At 37.3% G+C, this 27,802-nt stretch overlaps 1 protein-coding gene across 2 annotated transcripts in view; it reads left to right on the forward strand.

Annotated features, from left to right (window-relative positions):
- Positions 1 to 27,802, forward strand: part of HHIP (hedgehog interacting protein) — a 93,507-nt gene that overhangs the window by 11,975 nt on the left and 53,730 nt on the right. For both annotated transcript variants that reach the window (XM_063638227.1, XM_055276018.2), the window contains exons 3-4: positions 284 to 440; positions 1,134 to 1,335. In XM_063638227.1, the coding sequence (XP_063494297.1) occupies positions 284 to 440; positions 1,134 to 1,335 (359 nt within the window). The remainder of the gene's footprint in view (positions 1 to 283; positions 441 to 1,133; positions 1,336 to 27,802) is intronic.

The following is a 27,802-nucleotide window of genomic DNA, read 5'->3' on the forward strand; positions in this document are numbered from 1 at the left end:
TATAGGCGCATGCCACCATGCCCAGCTAATTTTTATATTTTTAGTAGAGACGGGGTTTCGCCATGTTGACCAGGCTGGTCTCAAACTCCTGACCTCAGGTGATCCACCCACCTCAGCCTCACAAGGTGCTGGGATTACAGGACTGTTTTTATTTCAGTCTAGGTTCTTCCTAAAATATCCATCTAGTTTCTAAAAATTGTTTTCCTCATCTTATATCTTTCAAATAAGGTGATTTTACTATGACATTAAGAGTTTCTAATGACTCTTTTTATATTTTTTAAAGGTTTCCTTCAAACAACTGCGGATGAGTTTTGCTTTTACTATGCAAGAAAAGATGGTGGGTTGTGCTTTCCAGATTTTCCAAGAAAACAAGTCAGAGGACCAGCATCTAACTACTTGGACCAGATGGAAGAATATGACAAAGTGGAAGAGATCAGCAGGTTCATAAAGATAAATGCTCTTTAATCTTTAAAAAAAAAAAACCCAACTGACAAATCTTGTGGTTTTGACAGTGAATCAACTGTCTGTGCTTGTGTTCAGCAGCTATATCCTCCAGATGCTTTATTTTTTTCTTTGTGGTAGTTTGTTTCTCTAAAATTCTAGCTTAAATGCTTTTAATACTTAGACTACTAATCTTATATTATGAGCTTGGCTTCTCTATGACTCATGTGAATTTTATGGGTATAGTTTTAAGCCTGAATTTTATGATTGTTGTCAGCCTATGGCACTGTGAAAATGTTCAGCACAATTACTATTAGCAAATCAGATTTTTCTAAATAGATCTTAGAACTTTCTCTCTACATGCCTTCCATAAGGTTTATTTATTGTGAGTAAAACTAATTTTAATTATAGTCGCTGAAATATGAGAAAATGAGATTATAACATTTGAAAATATATACATGTTTTGATTCTCTTATTTTACTTTCTGATAGAAGGCTGTTTTGTTTTTTGCCATTGAAAGAACTTAAAAGAACCACTTAAAAGAATTATATTGTGACCCTTGGGTTAGCAAGCACTTCATGGTTCTCAAAACCATGATTCCTAGAGGAAATAGAGTTTGAAAAGGATGCCAAGTGCATCCCTTATCTCCTTCATCTCAAGAAAAGCTTACTGGTTTTCTTTAATTTGTTTAGAAAGCACAAACACAACTGCTTCTGTATTCAGGAGGTTGTGAGTGGGCTGCGGCAGCCCGTTGGTGCCCTGCATAGTGGGGATGGCTCGCACCGTCTCTTCATTCTGGAAAAAGAAGGTTATGTGAAGATACTTACCCCTGAAGGAGAAATTTTCAAGGAGCCTTATTTGGACATTCACAAACTTGTTCAAAGTGGAATAAAGGTTGGCTTTTTAAATTTTATTTATTTTTGTGCTGGCTATGTTAATTTTATTTTAGTGTTACCTTCCTCACTGAAGGTATTTCTTTGTAATAAAAGAAAGAATCTTGCAGGAGAAAATAAGGGGGCAACATAAGAAACAATAATTATGGCACCTGAATTAGGACAGTGACATTAAATTTCTGTTATTTGTTGACTATTGTGCACTGCAATCAAATTGATATTTGACATGCTTTCCCCATGTAATTGACACATTTAAAGGAATCTTTGGCTTTATAAAGTATTTGTTTAAATGTTGTTTAATGGGCATAACACAGGATTGTACATCAGCATTTGCTAGTAGAAACAAAGAGGTCTTTTGGTTATTTTGGCAATTGCAAATCATTCTTTCACCATCTCTGTTTTTGAGTCTGTCTCATAAAAAATACTACTTATACTATGACTTCCTTGTACAATGTTTTTACAGGTAAGTCAAATATTTCTATAATTAGCCATCTATATAGCATATATTGCCCTCTTTTTCACTTCTCTAATTTGAATTCTCAGTTTAAATAACCTAGGTATGTAAACAAAATTATTGTCAAGTTTGTTTCACAAGAGTAACACAGTACAACATTAGCAGTGCTAAACTATAAAGCAAATTATGACGTTCTAAAATTAAGACACGTTTCATAGCTCGTGCCTATTTTAGAATGAAACAAAGTAACAATATGATTTGGGAAGAACTGGTTATCCTTTTCATTTCTTAACTGAGAAAAAACTGAAGGAGGATTTATAGTCTTCTACTCACATAGAAATGAACTCTTTCTTGCTTTGTTGTGCTGTACTCAGTGGTAAGAAGACCCAAATCAGAAGAAACAAGTCAGGAAAAATATAGATATATTCCTGCTATCTATTTCATTTTCTTATTGTGTGAGAGTTAAGATGACTCCACTCTTTATTTTTTACCACTGTAAATAATGTTATTTATTGTTGTGTACATTTTACTTAATCTGGTCATGGATGACTTCCTTAATATTCATTCACAGGAAGGGCATTACTGAGTTGAAGATTATAACCATAATACATATTGCCAATTTACTTTAAAATATTTTCAGATATTTGAGAATAATACTAATTATTTGAGAGAATTAATATTAACAATAGTTTTCAAATGCGCTTTGAGTAAAAATGTTGGTATTAAACAGATATGTATGATGCAATATAGATGTAAGGAGGGTTCAGAATACTGGAAAATTGTTTTATAACAAGAACTGATGTTCTTGTTTCTACTTCAATTTGACTGCCTTTTAAATCAGGGTTCCTTCAGCGTCCCTATTTCAATTTACACCCTTCGAAGGGATCTCTGATGATTCATTACCATATTCGGCTCTGACATGGAGATGTTTCATTATGTAATAAAATTGTACAAGCAAGGATATAACAGTACGTTGGTTCTGAGTATGTGTGTTCTGCAGTCTTCTAGGAATTCTGCAGTACTTGGCCAAATTTACAAGAAAACTTGCAGAATTTGGACCTCCTCTTCCAGAAAAGCTCCCGGATTTCTGGGGCCTAAAATATACTTCAAAATCTATTATTCTAGTGAACTTATATGACATATTTTAAGATGCAATATTTTAAATTCCTTTGGTGTTTTAGCACAAATTATGTCCACAAGGTAAGAATATATCACATGGATATCAGAGTGTATAGTGAGTAATAAGATCACATCCTTCTTACTTCAAGCAGGTCATGCTGCATGAGGCCTTTATCTCAGTGTCTATGGAACTCCCCGATTGGAAGAGTTAAGGCCACTGTCAGTATGATGGGGCAGATACCACCACATTTATGGGTTGATCATAGCACTGACTTTGGTGGTTGCCCCTCAGAGACTTGTAATGTAAAAGCATTTTCACAGCTATTTCTGGCTTCTTTAATATATGAAAGTTATCATATATTTATGACAGTATTCTGTTTGTCAATAATCATTTTGCATAAATAATGCCAATACGACTTTTCATAAATTATTATACATATCAACTATTCTCTATTTTTTCAGTTTTAAAATCCTAAGAAAGGTCATAAGGCTGTTTAACAGACTGAAGTATTAATTGCAATACTCAAATCACAGAATTGGTAATATCTACTAAATCCAACCTCCACATGTTTGAAATTGAGAATAATAAAAACCACAGTGCAGAACCCCTTCACAATTACATTAATTGATGACCCAGAGGAATATGTTAAGTCAGACATAAGGAGGAATTTCTGATTATAAGAGTTTCTAAAATCTATGGCTGGCTATTAAAAAAAATCTGGAATTCCTTGTCTGCTAATGTAAATTAATTGGGAGTGATTTCTGTCACATGGTAAAAGCTGACCTTTTTTGTGGCCAAGAGTTGGACTTGCTTATCTCTTTAAACCTCTACCAGCTCTGACTCTTATAACTGCTTGAGAGGGATGCCATCAGCCAAGAGCCAATCATAAGGGAACTTGGACAACTCTTCCTAAATGGGTCCTGACTGAAGCTCAAAAGATGATGTCTTGTTTTTAAACACCAAGATCGTGCTGCCTAAATTGTAGGAGACTGTAGTACCCTGGGGGCTACACTGTCTACAGTTCACAGAGAAAAAGTTAATCTGCAAAAAATGCAAAGCACAAGCTAAAGAATTAACTTCTTTTTGCTACAGAAAACAAAGTTGTGGCATTGAGATTAAAGAGTAAGTCAGGAATATGTTTTTAAAATATGTAGTGATTTGATAGCTCTTTGATGATAGTGTACTCTACAAGCTAATCACTAATACTGGCACTGTGAAGAAGGGGCCACGTGTCAAACTGATGAGCAAACTTTAAAACTTTCATTGTGTGTGTGGCTGTGTGTGTGCATGTGCACTTGCAGCATTGTTACTGTTCTGTTGTTACCATTTTATTCCAAAGCGCAAAAATTACAAAAATTTTACTATCTCCAGAAAGAAACACTTCTTTAAGATACTGGGTGATTTGAAATCTTTAAATTAAGCTTATATCTGAGCTCTGAAATCAGAGCTTCTGGCAAGTGCTAGAACCAGCTTTGTCTATGTAAAGTCTTTGGCAATGATAGACTAATGCCTCTAATGATGCTGTGAAGAATGGCTTCATAGTATAATGGCCCAGGAGCTCTCAAAAATTCTTATAGCCAAGCTGGGTGTGGTGTCTCATGCCTGTAATTCCAATGCTTTGGGAGGTCAAGACAGGAGGATTACCTGAGGTCAGAAGTTCCAGACCAACCCGGCCAATATGTTGAAACCATGTCTCTAATAAAATTACAAAAAAAATTAGCTGGGCATGGTGGCATGCACCTGTAGTCCCAGCTACTCAGAAGGCTGAGGCAAGAGAATCACTTGAACCTGGGAGGCGGAGGTTGCAGTGAGCCAAGATCATGCCTCTGCACTCCAGCCTAGGCAACAGAGCAAGACTCCATATCAAAAAAAAAAAAAAAAAAAACTTGTTATACCCCAAAACAGTCAGTCAGAATATCTGGGGTTGGCACCCAGGCATCAATATGTTTTTAAAGCTTTCCCAGATAATTTCAATGTGTAGCCTATTTGAAAACCACTGATGTAGCCTGAGCCAAACTTCTGGGTCACTTACACATTGAATGAGACATATTTTCTCTACCAAGCCTACACCCAAGTCCTATTCCTGACTTAACGACTAAGAGCAGGTGGTTGGATACCAGTTGTCATTTGCCCTGTACCTTTTCTAATTTACTTAGTTTATATATATTACTTAACCAACTTGAGCGAGGAATTGGGTTAATTCTGGCAGCATGTAAGATGCTTGATATAAAGCATACTAAATACCATTTAGAAAAAAATGGTATTTAAAAATCTCAAGTTAATTCTAACTGGGAAATGGCTTTACTCATTAATCTTTTTCTGTTTTTGTTCCATTTTGGAATACGGTGCTCAGCTAGTTGGCAAAATTGCTATTGTTCCTGTTCTTAAAATATGTGGATTGTGATTATATATGTAAACCCTTGTTAAAAGCGACAAGGCCACCAGAAGATACTCTAGTATAATTTCACGAAAATGCCCCTGACTGCCAAGAATGTGAAAGTCAGCCTTAGCTTTGCATGTGTGTTAAAGGAAGGATATGCCCGCACCTGTCACTTGACAGGGTGGCCCCTCAAGGAAACTAGCAAATACCATTCTCTGCCACTTAGTTCTTGCGAGTCCTCTTCAGAGGACGAAGAGGTTCACACCCTCAGCAGCCCTCGGCTGGCAGCACACAGCAGACACAGCTGAAAGGCTTGTCTATCATTGGAACAAGTGTCACTGGACTCCTGTCCCTCTCTATCTACTTGGATCCTCATTTCAAAAGATGCTTTTAGAAGCAGTCCTTTTACCAGGGGAGGAGAGGACGTGAGGCTGAAAGCTGCTAATTGTCCGGGTGACTGAGCCAATTGAGGTGGAGCTCTTGAGAGACAGCAGTCCCGGTACCCGGGAGTCACAGGAGCATGTGGAGGAGGATGCAGGGTCCACCAGGGCAAGCCCTGATGGGGCAGCCTCTGGTTTCACAGGCTTGTAAATCACAGACATAATTATGAGTATCAAAAATTTAGTGAAATCTAAGTCCTCATCAACCATGGAGGCTGATGTTCCATTTCTCTGAACTTTGTCAAACCTAACTTTTTACATTTTTTTCTTTGACTTGCAATCTTAAGGCAACCCATGAAGCACTGGTGTATTTTTGCTTGAGTGAAATGAGTCAAAGCAGATTGAGAAGCAATTTATTTTTCAAAAGTAGTATTGGTAACATAGCATGCATACACATTATACACACATACACATATGGTGATTATTAGATCATGTAACAAATGCTTCCCCAGAAAAACTGCTGAGAACTCTGCTTTTAAGCACACATTAGGTTAGAATAAAGCCTGTGTTAATAGAAAGAAAGCAATGGATTACATTTGTTGAATATTACAATGGAAGAATCACCATTGTGGCACATTTTTGTATACTGAATGGCATTTTTAAACTTTTTGACTTATCAGATTACTGCTCAGAAGTCATAATGCCTCATCTAAAAGAGAGTTGCTATAGTGGTGGAAATAAACAATAAACAAACTCATTCAAAAAGTGTAGAAATTGTCTTCCCCAAAATAAAAATTTTTAAGCAACTTCTTTTTTTTATAGTTTAAAATTCTGGTTACAAATCGTTTATGTCATGTAAAAACATAAACAACATGCAGATTGCAAATAAAGATGTTTTTATTTGTTTTTTGTGTTTGTTTATTTTTTGAGACAGAGTGTTGCTCTATTGCCCAGGCTGGAGTGCAGTGGTGCGATCTCAGCTCACTGTAACCTCCTGGGTTCAAGAGATTCTCCTGCCTCAGCCTCCTGAGTAGCTGGGATTACAGGCGTGTGCCACCATGCCTGGCTAATTTTTGTATTTTTAGTAGAGACGGGGTTTCCTCATGTTGCCCAGGCTGTTCTCGAACTCCTGGACTCAAGCGATGCACCTGCCTCGGCCTCCCAAAGTGCTGGGATTCCACCACACTTGGCCTCTTGTAAGTAAAGTTTTTGACTGCAGTTATTTCTAATATCAGTGTAGTAATGACATGGCTTTTAATCCAACTATTTTTATTTTATTGAGTGTTGCTGATCCTTTATATCACAATGCTCTGTACTCTGTGAAAAATGTCATTTTCAATTTTTATGTAAGTTTAATCTCATTTTAAATGTATAAATGTCCACAAAGAAAAATTATTTTTCATAAAGCCAAAAGTCCCGTAGTAATATGAAATAAACTCAGTGTAATTTTCCATTTGGTTGAGTTAGTTTTTGCTCCTGGTATTCTTTCATTATTTTTGAATTTGCTATTCTATTGATAAAACCTTTTAATAAGTATAAATGTGCATTTATGTGGTTATGCCAGTTTAAGGCAGTTTAATCTATAGTTTATTTTTCACCATATTTTTTACTGAAGCAGAAACTGGAGTAACAGATGCCATGTTTCTCCAGTTGAGTAGAGAAAGCCCTGCCTTCTCCTAAATTTTAGGTCCCATCAGTCACAGCAGAGGTGAGGAAAGTTTTTACATTAATATCTTTATATTTACCTAAGATTTGAAGGGCAAAGGAAATAGAAGCTATAAATCTGAGCAATCTCATGGTAATCACTTAAAACAAATGAAAAACCGGGAAATCTGGACCCCAGAAAAAGTCTGCCATCTTTAAAGGGCATCTCTTTAAGTGAGATATCTACCATCTTCTAGAGACCGTCTCTGACTAGAAAAAAATAAGAAAATCTGTTGGTGATATAAGCTATCATTGTTTTCCAGTGGCTGTATTACCTCATAAAAAGAAAATATCAAACATCACAAAACTATCTCTAAATGGCAGAGAATTCCCTTTGGTACAGAATTCCCTTTTGAAGATTGTTTCCTGATACTACAGTCGTGTGTGTGTGTGTGTGTGTGTGTGTGTGTGTGTGATGAGAACACTTAAGAAATCTATTCTCTTCGCAAATTTCAAGTATACAATAAAGTTTAATACTATAGTCTTCAAGCAAGCCATGTTGTTAGCAGACACTCTTCTTTCTTATTAATCATAACCACCACTTTTTAAGCCCTTACTTTCATAGTCATTACATTGATTACTTCTGGAATCCCTGTCAGGTAGGTGTTAATATCCCTTTTCACAGATGAAGGCCCCACATGTTAAGGATACTGCCCCGATACCACAGCTAGCAAGTACCACAGACAGATTTTAAATGCAGTTTGTCTGACACTGTGCTCTCAACCAGGGTGCTATGCTGCTAAATGCTGCTATATGCCTCTAATGAGTGGCACTGCATGAGAGGAGAGACTGCAGATCATGTTAAGAAAACAAGATTAGTGATGGTTGGTGTCAGCATGCTCAATGAGGAGGCTGAGAGCCCAACATCTAGAGTCACGGATAGACACCTGGGTTCTGACCACTGCTCCTACCAAGCCTTACCGGTTGTTTGGCCTTGGGCAAGTTGTTTAACCTCTCTAGGCTCACTTTCTTTATCTGTTAAATACAGACAATAAAAGGTCACACCTAACATTTTGCATGCACAATCACGCATAAATGTGAAGTGCTTTGTAAGCTGTTAACCATCATCTATCATACTAACATAAAAAGCAGGGGAAGAAGGAAAATATGCATGACTCACAAGCTCCAGTGACCACTGCTAGCAAGACACCCTGGGGTTGAAATAGTCCCTGGTAAAATGAATTTTGGTGGCTCACTTCCAATCCCAGCATTTTGGGAGGCCAAGGCAGGAAAATCGATTGAGGCCAGGAGTTCAAGACCAGCCTTGTCAACATAGCAACACCCCATCTCTACCCAAAATTTAAACATTAGCGGGGTGTGATGGCATGCACCTATAGTCTCAGCTACTCAAGAGGCTAAGGCGAGAGGATCCCTTGAGCCCCAGAGTTCAAGGTTGCAGTGAGCTATGATTTTGCCACCACACTCCAGCCTGGGTGACAGAGTCAGACCTCATCTCAAAAAATAATAATAATAAATAAAACAAAATGTATCTGTATAGCTTATGGGAAACTCATGATAGTGTTAGCATTTGCACCAAAATAATATGGCAGTCCCTTGGAAACAAAGTTATTGACGCATGTGGAGTGGCTTTTTTACCTCAGAAAGATAAACCTAGGATATATTTTCTATTTAAATGTGTTACTAGAGAAAAACAACACCTTTTGACAGCATCAACTTTTGACATTAATTATAGGGTATTTGCTGCCCACCTCACTCTGCAAACTCCCCAGCTCTGGAGTTTCTCGAAGCACATGACTAACGATGACTAAGCACAAAGCAGCCGACCCATAAGAACTACAGCAACCTTTCAGCCGCATTTCCTTGCTTTCATAGTAGTTTTTCTCAACCTGGATATTATAGTAATGTCGGTCTTTTTTGTGTTTATTTTGGAACATGGTTTGTGTCAATCTGCCACAGAGTTAATAAATTGTAGGATTTGCAAAGGAAATATACTGGGACTGAAAAGTAAGAAGGCACATATTTTTGCCCACTAGCAACTATGGCTCACAGCACAGATTTAGAATGTCAGTTGGGAGGGGTGCAATTGGCTAAAGCTGCTATAAAATTAACATGAAATGGATGTTACAGAGAGTATATTTCTCAAGAAATTATTATTATTGTTATTATTTTGAAAAGCAGATCAGGCCAGGCGTGGTGGCTCACACCTGTAATCCCAGAACTTTGGGAGGCCAAGCCAGGAGGACCATTTGAGGTCAGGAATTCAAGACCAGCCTGGCCGACATGTTGAAACCCCATCTCCATTAAAAATATAAAAACCAGCCGGGCATGGTGGTAGATGCCTATAATCCCAGCTATTTGGGAGGCTGAGGCAGGAGAATCACTTGAACCCAGGAGGCGGAGGTTGCAGTGAGCCAAGATCGCACCTACGCCACTGCACTCGAGCCTGCACAGAGGCAGATTCCAACTCAAAAAAAAAAAAAGCAGATCAGTAAAATGTGCCATGAAATCAGAGAAGAGAGAACTTTAAAAGATTTTAAAGTTAAATAACAGCAACAGTAGACAGTAGACATTATCAGTGAAATGTGCTGAAGATCGGGTGCAAGAATATGTAAGTGGGGCCGCTCTTAGTGGCTCACGCCTGTAATCCCAGCACTTTGGGAGGCCTAGGCGGGCAGAGCATGAGGTCAAGAGATCGAGATGATCCTGGCCAATATAGTGAAACCCCGTCTTTACTAAAAATACAAAAATTAGCTGGGTGTGGGGGTGCACACTTGTAGTCCCAGCTACTCAGGTGGCTGAGATAGGAGAATCGCTTGAACCTGGGAGGCAGACGGTGCAGTGAGCCGAGATCACGCCACTGCACTCCAGCCTGGTGACAGAGTGAGAGTCCGTCTCAAAGAAAAACAAAACAAAACAAAAGAATATATAAATGAAAGAGCCCCAACTACCTATGTCTCAAACCTCAGGCTACAATAGAAGCTCTTTCTATCACATTGATTCAATATTTTATATAAAGTCTAAATCTGTAAGCAAATTTGCTCTTTGGTTTGTCTCTCCCTTTCTATGACCAACTTTGGAAATTTGTTTATGTAGTGTAAGGCTTTTAACAGATGTCTTTCATCTTTGCACTTATATAATAAGTATATACATAAATTTATTTTATATAATATATAATATTTATATGCAATAAGTATGTACAACAAATATGTTGTCAATTACTACAATACATTTTAAGGTATTTGTTGATAGTAGTCATCAATTGATATTTAATTTTAAAGTCTGTAATTATGTTGAGCTATTACAAATCAAAGTGCCCAGAACTGAGGACATAATCAGAAGTGTTTTAAAAACTAGATCATTGGCTAGAAATTAAAATTATCTTCGGAACTTTTGGTCAAATATGTTCTGAAAAATAAGATGCTATTTATCAACACCATTTTATAATGTGTTATCATGAGAAGAGTTTTTTCTAAATCACATAAGTTTCTAACCAGCATGACCTGTGATGCCAGCTGACAATGCATATGGTCACAGTGGCACTCAGGAATTACCATCAGGAGGGAGGTCAAATTGGAATCCTTTATCTAAAGAATTTCCATTTTACTCAATCTGTACATGTCATATACACCTTAAAGTTCATCTGTTCACTCACTTAAAATATTATGCAATTCCTCAGTCCTCAGCTTCAACTTACAGAAAATCTATTAAAAATAACAACTTGTTTAAGATAAAATACGTGCTAATTACTCTATCATACCTCTATGTAGTAGGGTAACAAAGAAAAGAGAATGCCAATGAATATGATCTAAACTGATTCCATCATTGCTAGCAGTTGAAATAATTTAATCTGATTGTAGAACTAAATCCAGTAAACTGAAGCTTAACACAAAAATAAAGCATTATTTTAAAATATCTTACAGTTTTATATATGGCCACAAAAATTCTTGTGGAAAGAGTTTTTTCAAACATGCAAATATTGAATAATGTGACTTTCTCTTTAAGAATAGCTAAATTGGCTGGGTGTAGTGGCTCACATCTGTAATCCCAGTACTTTGGGAGGCCAAGCGGATCACGAGGTCAAGAGATCCAGACCATCCTGACCAACATGGTGAAACCCCATCTCTACTTAAAAAAAAAAAAAAAAATTAGCTGGGTGTGGTGGTGTGCACCTGCAGTCCCAGCTACTCAGGAGGCTGAGGCAGGAGAATCGCTTGAACTCAGGAGGTGGAGGTTTCAGTGAGCTGAGATCACACCACAGCACTCCAGCCTGGTGACAGAGTGAGACTCCATCTCAAAAAAAGAAAGCTAAATTGGTCCACCGCGGTGGGTCGTGCCTGTAATCCCAGCACTTTGGGAGGCTGAGGCCGACGGATCACCTGAAGTAAGGAGTGCTCGATCAGCCTGGCCAACATAGTGAAACCACGTCTCTAATAAAAATACCAAAATTAGCCAGGCATGGTGGTGCGTGCCTGCAATCCCAGCTACTTGGTAGGCTGAGGCACTAGAATCGCTTGAATCCGGGAGATGGAGGTTGCAATGAGCCGAGATCATGCCACTGCACTCCAGCCTGGGTGACTGAAGAGACGGTCAAAAAAAAAAAAAAAGCTAAATTATTTACTTTTAGTTTGGTGCAAAGGTAATTGCGGTTTTTGCCATACTGTTTAGTTCTAATAAGCTGTTTCTAAACCACCCTCTTATTCTAACCCAACTTTGATCCAAACAGACCACAAACTTTCATAAAATGGCATCTGTCCTCAGGCTTTTCTAGATAGGGAAACATGTCTGTTTGATAAGAAACCTTAGTCCACAGTTTCAAACTGTTCAGAAGAATTCCTTTAAGAAAAAAAAAAAAAAAAAAAAGGATTGTGTCTGTGAGTGAAAAGATGCTTAAGATTTGGAAAAAAAAAAAAAGAAAGTGCTAGTCTTAAGAGGATAGAAATAACAAAATTTAATTCCCATTAAATTCTTAGGCTTTCTAGGAAAGATGTGGTGATGAGGCTCCCGTAAGTGCAAATATCTTTGTGGATGGCTGTGAACCACATATGTTCAGGAAAAGTGAAACAAAACTTGAACCGACATCCCTCCACACACAGGTCACCAAACATCTGTCATAAGTTATCAATTACTACCCTAGAGTGGACTCAAGCCTGTGACCCGAGGTTGAAAAAGTCACATAGTTCATTCTCTTACCCTGTCTGTGATTTTTCTATGTATCATCTTTAAAGCTTCTGTTTAAATCTCCAGGGATTTGGAAGATCAGATGACCCCATGAAGTTAATAACATATTTATACCCAAGGTGTCTATGTATATCACCCTGGGGCTGATCTTACGCTTGCTGCACCAAAATGCTTTACCCTATAGTTGGCATAGCTCTTTAATTGCATAAATTCCTTAATTGCAACCTACAAACAATGTCTCCTTGACCAAGGAGGGTGTTTTTTTTCTTAAGATTTTGACTTTGATTAAATGTTAATACATATAAGACTTCTGGGCAAACAAACAAACAGGCAAACAAAAACTGAAAACTCTTCTGGGCATGACTAGGTGAGCTTCTTCCCTTGAGAAGAATTAGTTATTGGAGGGACTACTAAATAAAACTTAGATGACAGCATCAATTTTCAGAGCCTTTGGTCTCTAATGGGTTGCATTCCTGTAATATCCCACCTCAGCTGGATGTGTGAGAACTAATCATGGCATAGCCATATCACTCACTCACTGATCATATGATGATACCAGTTTTGCCACACAGTGATGGCATCGTCTTTTCAGGGATCCTGATGGCCTCATCTATGAAGTCAAAGGACTAGGCTAAATAATACTTTGGGTTGGCCAGGCGTGGTGGCTCACGCCTGTAATCCCAGCACTTTGGGAGACTGAGGTAGGCGGATTACGAGATCAGGAGTTCGAGACCATCCTGGCCAGCATAGTGAAACCCTGTCTCTACTAAAAATACAAAAAATTAGCTGAGCATGGTGATGGGCACCTGTAATCCCAGCTACTCGGGAGGCTGAGGCAGGAGAATCACTTGAACCCAGGAGGCAGAGGTTGCAGTGAGCCGAGATCACACCATTGCACTCCAGCCCGGACAACAGTTCAAGACTCCATCGCAAATAAATAAATAAATAAAAATAAACAAATAATAATAATACCTTAGGTCCTTTCTTGCTCTACAATTCTGAGGAATGGAAAGTAGTGCAAATCTCCAAGAGAATTATGGAAAAGATAAGGGTTCAGTGTGATCAGGCATTGGATGACTCCATGCTTGTCCAAGCTCAGAAATTGTGGAACATACTTTGCTTTATTTTGATTTTTTTCCCTTTGTAATAATACAGAAACCCAGTCAGCATCTCCCAATGCAGAGTTTGGGTGGGTACCTTGCCTTATAGGCCAATAGGTGCATCGTCTTTCTGTATGATCATCATTGCTCTAGTTAAATTTTAAAAAGCTGCAGTAACTCAACATGTAGTGAGATTTCAGGTTTCAGCTAATGACAAGATAATGTCTTGAATGTACAGGGAAACAGGGAAGCAAATTTTCAAACCTTGGTCAAGGTGAAGATATACCATGACTTCGAAATGGACAGTACTTGGGGTGGTGGGGGAGAAGCCCAGCCTGGAACTGAGTAAAGGAAGAGGAGAGCAGTTGTAGGAGATGAGACTGCAGAGTTGAGCATCTGTGTGTTGGTGGGAGCACGAAGCGTACAGGCTCTGCTAAGGTCTTCGGCTTCTATACTGAGTGAGATGAGTGAGATAGGGAATCACTGGAGAGTTTTGAACTGGAGTGAAATGATCTGACTTAAACTTTTAATTTTTTATTATTTTTTTAATTTTTATTTTATTTATTTATTTTTTTGAGATGGAGTCTTGCTTTGTCACCCAGGCTGGAGTGCAGTGGCACAATCTCGGCTTACTGCAACCCCTGCCTCCCGGGTTCAAGCGATTCTCCTGCCTCAGCCTCCCAAGTAGCTGGGATTACAGGCACCTGCCACCACATGCAGCTATTTTTTGTATTTTTAGTAGAGACAGGGTTTCACCATATTGGCCAGGCTCGAACTCCTGACCTCAGGTGATTCGCCCGCCTCAGCCTCCCAAAGTGCTGGGACTGCAGGCATGAGCTACAGCACCCGGCCCCGGCCCAAACTTTTTAAACAAGATCTATAGCAGCCATGCTGAGAGTAGACTTGGAGAGGCAAGGGTGGAAGCAGGGATGTAGGGTAGAATACTGACTTCTAGTACCAGCTCTGCTGTGAATGTTCTTTGTGCCTGTAAGCCAGTCATTTCACCACAAGAGCCTCAATTTTTACCTGTAAAATGAGAGGATCATTAATATCTGAGGTTCCTTTCATTTCTACCTTTCAGTGGGTCAATACTTGGAAGAATATTGCAAATTTTTTCCTATTAAACGTAAGCATTTTTACATATGGTGTTTCCAAAATTTATACCTTCTTTCTCATAGTTTCAAAGTGCAAATTTTGAAACTCAGTACATTAGCAACATAGGATATTTCATGGGTTCTGGTGAAAGGTTGCAAATTACAGGAAAATATCAATTGTGGTAATGTAATGAAGAAGGCTCACTCTACGCCAGTTGTAATTGCTAATTCATGAAAATAGTAACCACAATTAAAGACTGTTTGAATGATACACACACACACATGTGTTCCTCCTAGGAAATGCACATTTAAAGGGGGAAACGGGGGAAAAATATTATTATTTTTTAAAGAATAACTATATTTGCGTTTAGCATATAAAAGGTCAAAATCCAGGTATCCTGAAGTCAGAGAGGATTAAAATGACGATGGAATATAAAAACATAGACCTCTAATAAGGGGATATGGAAAGCTTGTTGTAGGGAATTTCTAACCCTTTAAATTGTAAAATAATTGACTTTACTAATAAAGTACCTATAATTCACTCTCAAAAGTAGAATAATCCCAAATATCCATAATGGGTTTCTTCTTTGTTGTAGATATTTGAGCAAATAACCTCATCTAACAAATCATTCTTTCAGGCTGTATGTTAAGCTGGCAAAGAACTGTCCCCTTTCCTACCTGCATCTGAATCTATGGAAGTTAATTTGGTTGTGGATAGAGTAAATTAGATGTGAAAAATTGAAAAAGGAAAGAGGTTAATGCTTGATCATCTTACTTGCACATGTAAGGATTGCAGGGCTCTGTGTTTCCTTGAGAGAATTCCCATGATGCCAATTAACCTAACTTATTCCAAAACAATTCTCTGTTTGGAAAGAATAATTTTCATTGTGGGTGTTCCTTGAAATTGTATGCCTCATCCCCTGTTATTACTGAGATGTGTGCTGTGCAATTGAAAGTACCAGCCTCGTTTCCATACACTGTATAGATTAGAGCTGTATCCCACACACAGTGTCAAATAATGTTTTAATTTTGTCCAATGAACACATATTTTAGCTTCTAGCAATTTTTTTAAATGTGCGAAGGCCATCTCTGCTTAATATTAAACTCAGTATCTTATGTCAAAAAATAAAAGCAGGAGACTTGTTTTAATCAGGAAATAGCTTTTCTTGCCATTTATTTTTTAAGTCAACTTCCTTGGCTGGGTTTAAATGGCATCTTCATTTTTTAAAATAGTATAATGCATTTTTCCTCCACTGTGAGAATAAACTGGACTAGAAAAGGTTGAAAAGGATGTAACTAACTTTTGGTAAATGTATTATCCTTTTCATTAGACTGCATTCTTTATTTGGATTGCTGGAGTAAAAAAAAAAACGAATAAATCAATTAACAAATATGCATTCTGAAATTTAATTTGGTGAATAGAATATATGTGCTTTTCATCAGGTACACACCTTTTTAAGTCTGAAACCACCACACACAAAGAATTTAATTCTGACAGACATTTGTTCTCAGCATAAATACTTTAGGGCCAATAGTTGTCCCCACTTAATCATGTTTCTTAAAAGTGAATTCCAGAAGACTTGAGGCACCAAATGACCCCTGGTAAGGTGAGTTGTCAGTAAATTACTTTTATGATGTGCCCTAGGGAAGTAGGTCTGCTAGAAACTTGGTAGGGAACTGGGCCTCTTTGCCTGTAGGGGGATGACCTTTAACTTCATCTAACCTTTGTGTTTCTAATTCTAAATTTCTGGGAGGCAGTTAGTCACATTGTTGGATATCATTTTAAAAGGGTCTCTCCTTTACTCAGAAGACAGTGTTAACCACAAATTTGTTGTTTAACCTCCAGACGAAGCAACCTAATAAGCATTTTATTTCTATACTTTAATTTTAAATACCATTTAATGAATTGAAATAGAAATGAGTTCCAAATGGATTCATAGTTAAATTATGACTGCCTTAGATAAAATTTAGGAAACACTGCAGAACATTTAATCTTTGCTAATTTGAACTTACTATGTGACTTGAAAATGCATAAGAACAATTAGAGATGAATGAAGATATTACATCAGAATACAATTAGTTATTGAAGACAAATCTTGCTAACTTTGTTGTCTTCATTATGAGAAAGTTTTTATGGTGCTTTTAAGGAATAATAAATACAATGAAATTATCAAACAGGAATTTAGATTCAGTTTTGGAGTAAAAAAACCTTATTTGGCTATATTAAACTGAAACCATCGGGAAATAATCTTTGTTTACAGGACATAAAATACAAAGAGATTATTAATTTCTCATTAGTTTTGGCTAACATTTGATAGGGCAGTATTTTTCATTCTTTCCTAAACAAAAATAGTTCATGGCTCAGTTTTGTTATCTATAATTGTACTATTTGATTAGGAAGTATTTACATATGTATATATACATATGTGTGTGTATATATATGCATAAAACACTGTATTGCTTAATGAAACATTACTAAAAATATAAACTTTTCTAAAAAATTACACACCTAATTTTTAACCAGAGAATGTTTAGGTATATGAGTACATAGACTAAATGTAGAATATTTCCATAATCTCTTTGGTTGTATTTCAGTTTATAGCATAAGCAAAGCCAGGCAGTCTAAACTTTGCATTTGATATCAGTCCTTTGGAGGAGATCAACAATAAGCAGTCATAGGAACCATTAGTATAACTTCAGTAATTTTTCAGTGGGGAAAGAAGGAGATCATCAAAATTCTTTCCTATAAACCAAAGGTTCTGGCTCAAGAGTGTATGTAAACAAGATGTATGTTTTAAATACAGCTTAAATGCCACCCAGGAGAGAAATTCAATGGAGAAACAGTTGTCAACAGACTGAGGGCAATCTTTAAATGATGGGGAAAACATTAAATTAATGACGCTAATGTTGGGAATACACAGGCATGTGCTTCCAAGAAATTCAGCACAAAATGTCCCCTTTTCCCCCTCTCTAAATTGTTTATATTTGGATCCAGAGAGATAATAATAGTGAAGCAAAAGATTTCACTTGAGAACATGGCAATCAAACTCAGAATTTTGAAACAAATTTGAAAATAAAGTTAGAATAAAATGTTATTATAATCCTGCCAAAAGCATTTGTTCATTATCATGTACATTTCTACTCAGATATGGCTAGGAGCAGAGTTTTTTAAGTTATTGTTTGTGTGTTTGTTTTTCTTTGGTCAAAAATTTTGCATGAAAGTAAATTTATGGTTGTAACCATTACAGCATGTCCCACGTTATCATTCTCTGGAGACTTGCTATTCAGTTTCCATTCAACCTGGACCAAAAGACACACTCATAATGTGTTCTATGCAATGAACATGGCCCATCTCTGGAGCCATCTCTGGGGCCCAACCCAAAACACAGGACCTAGAATGTGGAAGGTAGTTTCCCCACAGGAATATCAGTGTGCTTTGATCAGAGTAAGGTAAATGGGTGGTGGTCAGGAAAAGCAACAAGGATATGAGGAACTCAAATTTCATGAGGGAGAGGACATAGAAGCAGAAAAACTATAAATGACCTGATGTATGCTGTAAGGAAGGTATAACCAAAGTCTTGGAGATGCCAGAGCAAAGAACAGGTGAATCAGTAACTCCATCCTTCTGAGGATGTCTGTGTCTCACATAGGAATGATTCTTAAAGGATATGGGCATTGCCTTTCATGCAAGAAACATGATTAAGAGATTGAGATCAGCCTAAACATGTAAACTGAGGCCAGAGAGGGTACCTATAAAGCATCTTACATGTTCAGCTGGGGACTCTGTGTCTCTTCTGTGGTAGACAGCAAGGACAGTTATGGCCAGCCTCCCAGTGACATGTTAGGTCTCTGTGCAACCAGTTGGCTTAAGACAAATGTCACCTTAGCTACTGTGACTGCCGTTCTTCCCCTTGTACAGGATTTGGGAGTTTCTCCCTGTTTGGGGGACAAGACAGCTTAAAAACTGAGTCTCAAAAGAATTGAAAAATGAATGCAAGGGGAGAAGACTTTAGGAAAAACAGAAACTCAATTCAGATGGGCTTCATCAAAAACCAAAACAATTTTACTTTCCCCTATGTTGGCTTCATTTTTTCACAGGCTTTCTCCTTGCGGCACAGATTGTAGCAGCTCTAGGCTTACATCCTACCAGCTTAGCAAATCCAGGAGAATGAGGGCTGCTTTTCCCTGAGTCTCAACAGCAGTCTCATAACAAATGCCACTGGCTTGGGCCCCACACCCATCCTGGGGCCACTCATGGGTCCCAGAACTTCTCTGGAGCCAAGGACAGTGTCCAAAGCACTCAGCCACAAGTGTGGAAAGGGTACCACCCCAAGGGGAAATGGAGGTGTTGTTAGTAGAGAAAGGAGTGAACCCTGGGCAGCAATAACAACAGACATTCACGGCTTACAGAACAAATAAGACCACTCGGAGCCGGAGTCCAGGCTCTTAATATTCAATCCTGCCTGACTTTCTCCCCGTGCTTCTTAGTACTGGGCTTTCCTCTGTTAGGGACATTTAAGGTTTATAAAGCAACGCAACTAAGGCTTTTGCTTGGTAGAGTGTGCCTAATTAGATGGTATTTTCTTAATGTTCATATAATATTTGTTTCTTTCTTACTTATATCTACTTCCTTTTATAAGACATGTAGACCCAGAGAGTTACCCACTTTTGAGGTAGCAATGAAATATGTCCAGGAAGCCTTGCTGGAATGCCAGAAGCAATGGGGTCAAAAAAACTGACTTTGTAACTTCTAGGTTGCAGAAAATGGCTCATCTCCCAAAAAAGGAGTAGCTGAATCCTTGTAGGAAACACATCTATACAACCTATAGTCCCATCCTTACTTTAAAAGGCTTTTGTAAAATTTCTATTTTATTTCTGTCCATTAATCATATTTACTAGGGAATCACTGTAATTTGCATCTAAAACTATAAGAATAACAGAAGTATATCAGGAACTACCTCCAAAATGCTTATATAGAGATTATGAAACATCTAATGATGAGGTTTTGTACTTTGGTAACATAATTTTGAAATATTTTGTACCCTACGGCTCTAAAGCTCACACTTTCTTTCCAATGATGTTGAACTCCATTATGTGCAATTTAATTAACTTTGGTAGACAAGCATGACTTTTTTTATTATTATTATACTTTAAGTTCTGGGATGCATGTGCAGAACATGCAGGTTTGATACATAGGTACACACGTACCATGGTGATTTGCTGCACCTATCAACCTGTCATCTACATTAGGTATTTCTCCTAATGCTATCCCACCCCTAGCCCCCCATCTTCCTGACAGGCCTTGGTGTGTGATGTTCCCCTCCCTGTGTCCATGTGTTCTCGTTGTTCAACTCCCACTTATCAGTGAGAACATGCAGTGTTTGGTTTTCTGTTCCTGTGTTAGTTTGCTGAGAATGATGGTTTCCAGCTTCATCCATGTCCCTGCAAAGGACAAGAAATCATCCTTTTTATGGCTACATAGTATTCCATGGTGTATATATGTCACATTTTGTTTATCCATTCTATCATTGTATATGTGCCACATGTTCTTTATCCAGTCTAACATTGATGGGCATTTCGGTTGGTTCTTTGCTGTTGTGAACAGTGCTGCAATAAACATACGTGTGCATGTGTCTTTATAGTAGCATGATTTATAATCCTTTGGGTTTATAATGGGATTGTTGGGTCAAATGGTATTTCTGGTTCTAGATCCTTGGGGAATCGCCACACTGTCTTCCACAATGGTTGAACTAATTTACACTCCCACCAACAGTGTAAGAGCGTTCCTATTTCTCCACATCCTCTCCAGCATCTGTTGTTTCCTGACTTTTTAATTATCTCTTTTCTAAATGGCATGAGATGGTATCTCATTGTGGTTTTTTGATTTGCATTTCTCTAATGACCAGTGATGATTAGTTTTTTTTTTTTTCTATGTTTGTTGGCCGCATAAATGTCTTCTTTTGAGAAGTGTCTGTTCATATCATTTGCCCACTTTTTGATGGGGCTGGTTTTTTCTTGTAAATTTGTTTAAGTTCTTTGTAGATTCTGGATATTAGCCCTTTGTCAGATGTATAGATTGCAGAAATTTTCTCCCATTATGTAGGTTGCCTGTTCTCTCTGGTGATAGTTTCTTTTGCTGTGCAGAAGCTCTTTAGTTTAATTAGATCCCATTTGTCGATTTTGGCTTTTTTTGGCCATTGCTTTTGGTGTTTCAGTCATGAAGTCTTTGCCCATGCCTACGTCTTGAATGATATTGCCTAGGTTTTCTTCTAGGGTGGTTTTAAGTCTTAAGTTTAAGTTTTTAATCCATCTTGAGTTAATTTTTGTATAAAGTGTAAGGAAGGGGTCCAGTTTCAGTTTTCTGTATATGGCTAGCCAGTTTTCCCAACACCGTTTATTAATCAGGGAATCCTTTCCCCGTTGCTTGTTTTCATCAGGTTTGTCAAAGATCAGATAGTTGTAGATGTGTGGCATTATTTCTGAGGCCTCTGTTCTGTTCTGTATGACATATTTTAATTTGTCTTTAGTCGTAATAATATGATTAACATGCTGTAGACTAATTAAAATGTAATATTGTCCGTATTTCCTTATACTTTGAAATATGCAGGACATTTCTGAACATTCTCATGAGTCTGTTAGTGTGCCTTTGCTATTTAATATGCATATTAAAATCTGTTCTTGTTTATTCACTTAAATAAAAACAAGAGAAAGTTTAAAAAGCACAAATCCTGACTCTGTTGGAGAATGTGTGTGCTTTTATCTTTAGCAATTTGGAAAGATTTTAAATTAGTCATTTGTTTTCTCATTGACAGTCTTTGTTATATTTAAACATGTTCATGAAATTAATGCTAACTATACACAATAAGTATTCAAAAATTAAAAGTTAATTTCTTTTTAATGAAAAGAACATGCTTATGTCTTATATGTCTGAGTTTTAGGTAGGAGTAGTTTTATGTAATTACATGACACGATTTTAGTTTTTTCTGACTAAAAACATGTTTATGTGCTCACTGTGCTTTACCAAAAAAAAAACTTCTTGTTTTCTATTGTCTGCCATAGCCATTCTAAAAGCAATGTTTAATTTACTTATGTAGAAAGTTTAAATAATCTTTCTGCTTTATTTCACCACTTTGACCCCTTGTCATGCTGTTCATTCTGCCATTCATTCAAATGATGGGAAGACATTTTTCTTTAAGACAAGCTTTTTACCCATGGCACAACCCAGCTAGAGGATTGTTACCAGAAGACAGTTACAAAGCTACTTTCTGTTTGATCAAAAAACTGACAGATTTGTGGAAATCAGCTCAGAAGAATAATCTATTTTCTAAGGTCTCTATGTAGGAACTTAGTAAATGTCTTCCCTGTACTTTGTAGATCTGCAAAAATAATATGGTTCAGCTCTACATCAGAGCTATGATTATATGTTTGCCATTCATTGATGGATTCATTCATTCATTGAGAGAATGATTACTGGACTTCTTCTAAATGAAACAGAGGAACTCTATTTTTACATGTTGATGGATTACTAATTGTAAACATTCAGGTAGAGATTTATGGTATTAGAAAGAGAGAAAGATAGAAGGAATGAGGGCTTTTGGACTTGTGTCCAGGATTACTGTCTAAGCAGGTTCAAATGTTTTCTCATTTACTTGGTTACTGTCAGGATATTGATGCCATCTCATTGTTCCCAGTATTGACCTGCAAAATACTAAAATGCAGAAAATTTCTATTTATCTCTACCAAGGAATAGGAACTTCTCATCAACTATATATTTTGACTGACTAATAATTTAAAAGATACATGGTGAAAATGACCAATTTTCAAATAATGTACATAAAAGTATCATGAAAAATGTGAAAACAGCTTATTCTTATATGTAAAATATGAAATACTGTAGTATTCAGGTCATCTTTACAAATATATCAGATTCACCGTCTTTCACTTTTCTTTATGTGAAACCCATTGAGACTAGATAAGTATTAGAATTCAGGGATTTTCAGATGTATATTAAGTCAATAGGATTTGTATATTATACATTAATCTAACTGCAGAAAACATCTGAATATATAAAGACTATGAATTGTTTCACAATTGTTCAGGTCTAGTTTTGCTGGCAAATAAATATGCACTAAACTTATAAAAAAAAGCTTTTGCTTTTGCTCTTCAGAGCTTCTTGGACTTCAAAAGTCTGTCGGATTGCAGAGTTCTTTTTTTTTTTTTTTTTTTTTGAGACAGAGTCTCGCTCCATCACCCAGGCTGGAGTGCAGTGGTGTAATCTCGGCTCACTGCAGCCTCCGCCTCCTGGGTCAAGCAATTCTCCTGCCTCAGCCTCCCGAGTACCTGGGACTACAGGTGCAGGACACCACATTTTAATAGAGCTGGGGTTTCACCATGTTGACCAGGATGGTCTTGATCTCCTGACCTTGTGATCTGCCCGCCTCGGCCTCCCAACGTGCTGGGATTACAGGCGTGAGCTACTGTATCCGGTCCCCAGATTGATCCCGTCCCCAGATTGCAGACTTCTTATCTCACAGCAGCATGCTTTAGCGTCTCATTTATCTGGCAATCAGATTTCATCATCACCTTTGGGGGACAGAATTGGGAAGGCAAAATGAAGCAAAATTGGCTTCTGAGCATCAAAGAAAATAGCTGTGGGCCACGTGCTTTAGTTATAAAACTATAAAACTTTTCGAATTGGAAGGAACCTTTGGAATCATGCCACCTAGCTCTTTCATTCTACAGTTGAGGAAACTAAAGCATAGGGAGACAAAATTATTTGTTTGAGGTTGGCTAGCCAAACAGAGCCATACTCATGTTGAATTATTTGTAAAATTAATCTTCATTGTTTAACAAGCCTAAGGTTTTCCTGTAAGCTTTCCCAGAACGTTCATGTTTCTGAGTGATAGTGATTAGAACAGCAGATTAGAAATATGGGGGACATAGAAAGCACTCCAGAGACTAATTTACCGAGAAGTGGAACTGAGAAGCAGAGGAGGAAGCAGCAGATTTGCAGGACAGCAAAAACTTCTCAACATACTCTGAAAGTTAGACAGCACGAGTAATAGATTCCTTTAGGGATAACAATGCCTGCTGATTGTTCAGGTGCTCCTAACCAAAGGAAATGCAGTGTTTTCCCATGAAAACAAAGCGAAGGGCCACATGACACCACGTTTTGACAAACCCATTCACTCTGGGTTGGATTTATTTCTTTCAAAACACCACCAAATATCAAAGTAAAAGAAGAGTATTTCAGGGGACTGGAATATATGGGAAATCTCTATCTCTGTTCAATTTTGCTGTAAACTTGAAACTTCTCTAAAAAATAAATCTGTTAAAACAGACAGAAAGAGAGAGAGAAATTGCATTCACTTCTCATTGATATTTCAATTAATGGAATTTCTTAACAGACAACTTTGGGAAGAGAGACTGAAATAGCAGCATTACTGCTATTGACTATTAGTTATTTTTAAGAAAACACCATCTCTATGTGTCAAACAAAATACAGATAAGACCATTTTTTAAGAAGTTGACACTAAGACTCTAAGAACAAGTTAAAACTGTATTTACGTAGGCAAGGATGTGTAAAATATATTTTTCAAAGATCATCGGCCAAATTTTTATTAGCTTAATCTCTGTTAAAGTGCAAATATTACTGAGAAAGCTGACTGTTATCCTTACCAGTCTTTTTAGTTTAATGAGACCAAATTCCAGTTCTTGTCTCAAATGCAGATTTTGATAAAACAAAGCTTGGATATATTTGTGTTTAGAGGAAGAAATAGATTTAAGCAAAGAGAGAAAGAAAGGCAAAACCTGAGAGGGTTTGGACACTGAAAACAAGTCTCTGGTTTTATAATCTTGCCCACATTAAAGTAGTAACTTCTAGAATAAAGCTCCATTGTCAGGTCATAGGATTTTACGTTCTTGTCCAGTAATTTTGAAACATTATTAATTTGCTTAGATTGTTGATATGTAATTAATAATTAATGTTTCTTGTTTTCTATCTAAAATAAAGAAGCTTGGATCAGATTGAACAGAAATAAAATATCTTCTTAATCTTAGTCCTCACTTGGGATAAACACAGAGCTAAGCTATTCACTTTAGTCTTCATTTTTATATAAGAAATAAATAATAAGTTGGTATTTTATGAGGAGTTTCTGAATATAAAAGTTGAGCTATAGTTTAAAAATATTGTGGCTAATTACAACATTTCCTTTTGTTTTAGGAATGGTAAGGAGTTAACAAAAGACCACTGTGTTTACAATAGTTGGTTCTTGGAAATTAAATTTAAGATAATAGTCAAATAATGTAAATTTAATTGCATTTAAAACTTATGATAAATTATAGTATACCAACTGCTTCCACATATGTGGATGGTATTTAGCTTTTGGGCCGTGTAAAGTGTACTTAAGACATACTATATGGTAATGACTTAGATTCAGGCTTGACAATCTACGGATTGAATCTGGCCTGTAGCCTGTTTTTGTAAATAAAGTTTTATTGGAACACAACCACGTCATTTGTTTATGTATTCTCTGTGGCTACTTTTGTGCTACAACAGCGAGGTTTGAGTAGTTGCCAGAGAGATTCCATGGCCCACAGAGCCTTACGTATTTAATATTATATTTGGCTCTTTAAGAAAAATGTTTGCTGACCCGCAATTTGGATGGTCAATTAGTGATTCTCAGCACACTCCTCCCTAAGAAGTTGTGTTGCCTTAAATCTTTGAAGACCTCCTGTAGTCTCAGCTACTTGGGAGGCTGAGGCGGGAGAATTGTTTGAACACAGGAGGCAGAGGTTGCAGTGAGCTGAGATGGCACCACTGCACTCCAGCCTGAGCGACAGAGCGAGAATCCGTCTTAAAAAAAAAAAAAAAAAAAAGAAAGAATTAGGCCAGTCGCAGTGACTCACGCCTGTAATCCCAGCATTTTGTGAGGCCAAGGTGGACGGATCACCTGAGGTCAGGAGTTCAAGACCATCCTGGCCAACATGGCAAAACCCGTCTCTACTAAAAATACAAAAAAAAAAAAATTTTTTTTTTTTTTTTTTTTTTTTGAGACAGAGTCTCACTTTGTTGCCCAGGCTGGAGTGCTGTGGCGAGATCCCAGCTCACTGCAAGCTCCACCTCCCGGGTTCACGCCATTCTCCTGCCTCAGCCTCCGGAGTAGCTGGGACTACAGGTGCCTACCACCACGCCCAGCTAATTTTTTTTTTTTTTTTTTTGTATTTTTAGTAGAAACGTGGTTTCACCGTGTTAGCTAAGATGGTCTCAATCTCCCGACCTTGTGATCTGCCCGCCTCGGCCTCCCAAAGTGCTGGGATTACAGGCGTGAGCCACCGTGCCCGGCCAAAAGAAAATCTTTGAAGACACTAGAATATCATTTGTACAAGGATATTTTAACAAAATTAGGGATATTCTAAAAAGTTTAGCATATTTATCTAAATACACATTATAGTCCTATTTGAGATTATGGTTTATATTTCCTAGGGCTTTGAATTTTTTAGGACATCATTATAAGGAGCCATTTTTTATTTCCATATACCAGACTAGTGAAAAGAAAGTGGCACTGTTGCTTCTGATTGCATTCTGTAACTTTCAACTCTAAATGACTTGTGTAGGATTTCCACCAGTAATTGGTTTGCCTGGGTCTTGTATACATATTTCAAATCCTAACTTCATTATCTTGGCCCCCTGCATAAACTGCTACTTTCTACCATTATCAATGGAACAATTTGCATGTACTGTACAACTGCAACCTTCTGCACTATACAAAATAGCCCAAGAACACCCTTCATGAATTGCATCATAACTGTAGCACTGCCCACCTTACACTGACATTCCCTGTCCATGTGGGCCGTAAGCTCCTGGAGAAGAGGGATCATACCAATATCATTTTCCTGCGTGTCAGGCTTGGGCACTGTTTGCTATTCAAAACTGAAATTTTTAGCTAGAAGTGTACTTTTAGAATTTTCTCCTCTGTTCAAGCTCAATAGTTGAAGTATATATTAAAGTAAGGGTGTCTATTTAATTTGTCACCAAATTGAGACAATTTTGAGAGTTAAAGATGAATCTCTGAATAGTTGTACGAGGCCATAGACCAGAACTATGTTCAGAAAGCCAGGACATACAGTCACCTTAATATTTGGAGATTTTTAAATTACAAAATTTCCTTAACTATACCACGTCTGATATTAAATAGTTGTACATCATAAAGTAGACATTAAAATGACTTTTATAATAGCAACAAATGACCAAAAACAAAAACATTTGAAAAATTGTGGAATTTCAGTTAACTTGGAATTAGTATCTTATGCCTGATAGAAGCAACATGATGGCCAAGCCTCCTTTTCTTGCTCTTGTACTTTCATAGGACCTTCTCATCCTTTTCATCATCAAGAAAATCAGGTGGCTGTCACTATAGACAACTACCAATAAAAGAAAAAAAATAGAAGAAGGAAGGCGGCTCCTCTAGGATTATGTCAGGATTAGAAAATAATGTCTTGCACCAGCCATCTTGTTCCATTTCTTTCCTTTTTAATTATTGCTCTTTTTATTAAAAAGCATAATCAGGCATGCATTGATCTTACAATAAGCTTTGCTTATAGTAAAACTGAAGCACATTTTAAATTATGCAGTTCACTATATTAAGCCAGGACTTTCCAGTCCACCCAAAGTTTCCCGTAAAGTTCTGTTTGACCTTTGTATAAAGACCACCTTTACTAGGTGACTTATTTTTGCTGCCCTCTTGGGTGGTCGAATGAGGCAAATTTCCCTGTTGAACAACATACAACCTTCTTTTTTGCCAACTGAACATTACACTGGGATGTGGCTTGGAGGCACAGTTTCTCAATACTATAAACAACTGCTTTCTTGGAACAGCTTGTTGCTGAAGCATAAAGAGAGGTTACTCTTGGTTTAGCCTTGAGTAGCATATGAATTGGTTAAGGAAGTAAGTGTGGCTCACCCACCAAATTACAGTGGCCATAATATAATTAAGTTTGGTATCCTCCCTAGAGGCTCTAAGAAGTATTATTATGACACCAAGCTTAAAGAAGAGGGATTTTTTTTTAAGAGCCAGGAAATTCATGAGAAGCAGTCT

Source organism: Symphalangus syndactylus, chromosome 4 (assembly GCF_028878055.3).
Source record: "Symphalangus syndactylus isolate Jambi chromosome 4, NHGRI_mSymSyn1-v2.1_pri, whole genome shotgun sequence".
NCBI classification, from domain to species: Eukaryota; Metazoa; Chordata; class Mammalia; order Primates; family Hylobatidae; genus Symphalangus; species Symphalangus syndactylus.